The 4,537-nt window shown below is 50.5% G+C and overlaps 1 protein-coding gene across 1 annotated transcript; it reads left to right on the forward strand.

The window, feature by feature from the left end:
- Positions 1-1,435: 1,435 nt before the first annotated feature.
- Positions 1,436-4,521, forward strand: LOC116268587 (ral guanine nucleotide dissociation stimulator-like; the record flags this gene model as incomplete). The annotated part of the gene is made up of 3 exons (XM_031661844.1): positions 1,436-1,732; positions 2,169-2,279; positions 4,349-4,521. Coding segments are annotated over exons 1-3 (425 nt in total), but the record flags the coding sequence as incomplete, so codon positions are not given.
- Between the last annotated feature and the right edge of the window lie 16 nt (positions 4,522-4,537).

Raw genomic sequence — 4,537 nt, forward strand, 5'->3', positions numbered from 1 at the left:
AAGGAAGGAAGGAAGGAAGGAAGGAAGGAAGGAAGGAAGGAAGAAAGAAAGAAAGAAAGAAAGAAAGAAAGAAAGAAAGAAAGAAAGAAAGAAAGAAAGAAAGAAAGAAAGAAAGAGAGAGAGAGAGAGAGAAAGAGGGCCGGGCGCGGTGGCTCAAGCCTGTAATCCCAGCACTTTGGGAGGCCGAGACGGGTGGATCACGAGGTCAGGAGATCGAGACCATCCTGGCTAACACGGTGAAACCCCGTCTCTACTAAAAAATACAAAAAACTAGCCGGGCGAGGTGGCGGGTGCCTGTAGTCCCAGCTACTCGGGAGGCTGAGGCAGGAGAATGGCATGAACCCAGGAGGCGGAGCTTGCAGTGAGCTGAGATCCGGCCACTGTACTCCAGCCTGGGCGGCAGAGCGAGACTCCGTCTCAAAAAAAAAAAAAAAGAAAGAAAGAAAGAAAGGAAGGAAGGAAGGAAGGAAGGAAGGGAGGGAAAGGAAAAGAAAGAAAGAAAAGAAAGTCATTGATTAGTAACTACTTTATTTATAAATGTAATCTGATATTCGATTCATCTTACTTTTCCATCTCTATCTGCTGGTACAGTCTTAAGGCTGAACTACAGTAGAAGTAAAAATATGCCTTGGGACCAGGCATGATGGCTCACGCCTGTCATCTCAGCACTTTGGGAGGCCAAAGTGGGAGGACTGCTTGAGCCTAGGAGGTCAAGACCAGCCTGGGAAATATAGTAAGCCCCATCTCAACAAAAAGTACAAAAATTAGCCAAGCATGGTGGCACACACCGGGGGTCCCAGCTACTTGGGAGGCTGAGGTGGGAGGACTGCTTGAGCCCCAGAGGTCAAAGCTTCAGTGAGCTGTGTTTGCATCACTGTACTCCAGCCTGGGTGACAGAGCGAGACCCTATCTTAAATAAGTAAATAAATGTATGTATGCATGTATGTATGTATGCATGTATGTATAATGAAATTAAACCAGGCTGGGCATGGCAGCTCAAGTCTGTAATCCCAGCACTTTGGGATGTCAAGACAGGAGGATCACTTGAGCCCAGGAGTTCAAGACCAGCCTAAGCAACACAGTGAGACATAGTCTCCACAAAAAGTTTAAATATTAGCCAGGTGTGGTGACACATGCCTGTGGTTCCAGTCACTAGGGGGGCTGAGGAGGGAGGATCATTTGAGATGCAAGCATAACCCCCATTGTGCAGGCTGGGGAGGCCCCAAAACACCAAAGGAGTTCTCTAGGGTCTCACAACTGCTAAGATAAAGGTTGTTTGACCCAGCACTGTCTCCTCAATCCTGGGGCCCTGGTTACATCCAGGTCTTCCCAAGGTGCTGAAGGGGCACATTTTGGCATAATGGTGAAAGGTAAGTAGTTGATGGGGGAGAGTGAGTGGCCAGAAGCCCAGAGGGACCTTTGAGTAGGTCTTATGGAAAGGAGACGCTTACAGGATGGAACCTACAAGATGTGACCTCACTTCCTTACTGACAGACCCCAACAGAACTTAGAATTCTGGTAACTAGGCACCCATATTATACACACAGCCCCATTTCCAGCTCAGTTGAGAGTCGACACTCGAGAGAACACCATGTTCTCCTGCTGTGTCCCAACATGCTGCCGACCTCCTCGTCGCAGAAGAGGCCAAAATGAGACTGTTTCTCAAGAATATAGACATTGGTTCAACCCTCACCCTCGACGCCTCTGGCTCTTTGCCAGAAGGCACCCACAGGTAACACAGGGCCCAGGGCAGGCCCGTCGAGGCCAGGCCTCAGCTGTGCCCATTAGGGCAATGCTGAGCCCCTCACCATGTGTCTGGGGGAAACAGGAGAAGAGGGGCCCTCCGTGGACAGGAGCAGGTAGGTTGTCGGGGGTTTGGAGCCTGGTCAGAATGTCACCTTCACAGCCCAGGCCATGCCTTCAGGATGGGAAGGTGAGTGTCGAGGACACAGTTTGTTTGCTCAGATCTGAATCCCAAGACCTCAAGCTTCATCTGCTGGAGACCTCAACCTGCTCTGGCTGGAGGTCTATGCAGATGCTCCTATGTGCCAAATCCTGTTGGGGAAGGGGGCGCCAGGGAGGAGTTCTAACGGGGGTGTCCCACTATGGGGTCAGCCAGACAGGCCACTGATACCTCTTCGCCTGGCTCTCGGGCACTTTCTTTGCAGAGCTCCACACAGCAGATCAAGCAGGAGCTGTTGGATGGATTCCATTTCTCCATATTCTTCAAAGAAGGGCAGGGGCCCCCTGCTACCAACCACGGCCAGTGCTGGTCTGGGGTGAGATTGGGCACAGGAGGGTCTCCAGACACAGGGACTCGAAAAAACGAGGGTGGGCCCAGGACTCAAACACGAATATGGGGACTCCCTAGGCTCTGTCCTAGGGCTTTCCCACTTGAGTGAGCCACTGTCCTCTCCCAAAGGAATCTGGCTACCATTAGTCCCCAGGGGCAACTTGGTTACCAGCAAAGTCCCTTTCACCTATCAGAGGAAGATCAGAGAAAATCCTTCTGTTTTCACTTTCTGCTATGCCAGGAGTATCTCAGCATGTTGCTACCAGAATGGGGAACAATGGTAACATTGTAGCAACATACTCATCCTATTATCATTTTAACTCCCCACCCTAAGTGTATTTCTGGCAACAGGCAGCTCCCCTTCCCTGCCAGACCTCCTCCAGGACTTAAAATTCAACACTTTGACACAAACAAGTTGTGGGGGGGTGGTGATTTCAACAAAAGAAGGTGAAGCTACTCTATGCATCGGTCTTTAAAGTGTCATCTCACAGAACTCATCCTTGCAGACCCAGCAGGCAGGAACTGCACCCTCGCATGTCACTGTAATATTCCTTAAGGAAGGCCATGTTCCAATTCGGGTCAGCCTCTCAGTGCCAGTGGAGGCTGTCATGATAAAATTTCCTTTCTACGCAGCCTTTCTGCAGGGAGCATAATCCTAAGTGTGTTCTAATAGGCTGGAGCAGTTTCCCGGGGCTGCCATAACATGCACGCTGACTGAAGGGCTTAACCACAGAAATCTGGTTCCTCACAATTCTGGAGACTGGAAGCCCAAGGTCAAGCTGTCAGTCTGGGGTGGTTTCTCTGGGCCTCTCTCCTTGCCATGGAGATGGCTGACTTCTATCTCGGTCAGCACAGGGTCTTCTCTTGAACTTCTCTGTGCGCTGACCACCTCTCCTTGTAAGAAGCCCAGGCATATTAACTTAGGGGCCACCCTAATGAACTCACTTCTCCTGAATTACCTCTTGGAGAACTCTGTGTCCAAACACAGTCACATTCTGAGTCTTTGGGGTTGAGAACAGAAACAGTTACATTTGGGGGAGGCGACATAATTCAACCCATAAAATACACAAATCCCCTGTGGAAGACACACACCGGGGAAAGGGATATCTGGGTGAAAGGATGTGCAGATAGCAAGTTTCAACAGCTCTAGTCAGTTGACTTTCCAAAAGGGCTCCAGCTGCTCACAGGGTCACCAGCAGCCTCTGAACGTAGCTGCTTCTGTGAACGCAGCCTCCCCTGAATACTAACATGCTCTTAACTTTGTGCCAATCTGCTGTCTGTGTGGCAGAGAAAATCACCTTGTTTCATTTCCAGTTTCAAACCTACATTTGCGTAACCTTTCCCGGTTTCAATACCTGCCTGCGTTTGCTCTTCCATGAGTCACCTGGCAGATCCTGGGCCTTGGGTTGCGCTTCCTCCCACCCTGCAGTCTTCCGGCATTTTCCTCTTGGCCAGGGCTGGGATGGACGTAGCTGTTTCTCCAGACTCCTGTTCATGTTAAAGAACAAAAAATCACATCCCTTTAAGTCAAAGGGTTCTTCTACAGCGTCTTGTCCTGTGTGCAGTCACTATAATGAGGAGGGGACGAGACCTCCCCAGGCCCTTCCCCTCCATATCAGAAGTAGAGCCTTAGGTGGCCTAAAGGGAATTTCATCCAGTCCTCCCTGTGGAAGGTGCTGTCTTCTGACCCGGGTGCTGCTGAGCAAGCATCTGACATCCAAAAGCCCGCGTCTCCTCTTCTCCACCATGAGGGTGATTTTTGAGGATTGCAGGGATGATGCTCTTCATGCAGGCTGTTGATACAGAGGGTGCTATTGCCCCACAGCTGACATTCACCGTGCCGATGCCTTGAAGGCATGAATCATTTTCTCCTTCTCCATCCTCACATGCAATTTTTCTTTGAAAGCCTAGAACCCTTTTCACCATGGGCACCCAGGTTCTCCACATGCACAAGTCCCTGAAGGGTTGGTGCTTCTTGGAGTGAGTTCCAGATCCCGATCCTCTGGTGGTTCATGGTGTTACCACTGACTCTCATGTCCCTCCTTGTCCCCCTAGTATGAAAATGAGATCTGCAGGATGCCAACTTTCCAGCCCGGCACAGGGGAGAAGCTATTGGACTCCCTGGTTCCAGCCTTGCTAACTAAACCCATCTCCTCTTATGCCACCTGCCTGGGCCCCTCCTGGGACTTTATCACCATGCCACACTTTTTGGAACTACTGGTTAGAAGGTGAGTGTCCATCCCC

The sequence above is a fragment of the Papio anubis genome, unplaced genomic scaffold, assembly GCF_008728515.1.
Source record: "Papio anubis isolate 15944 unplaced genomic scaffold, Panubis1.0 scaffold2644, whole genome shotgun sequence".
NCBI lineage: Eukaryota > Metazoa > Chordata > Mammalia > Primates > Cercopithecidae > Papio > Papio anubis.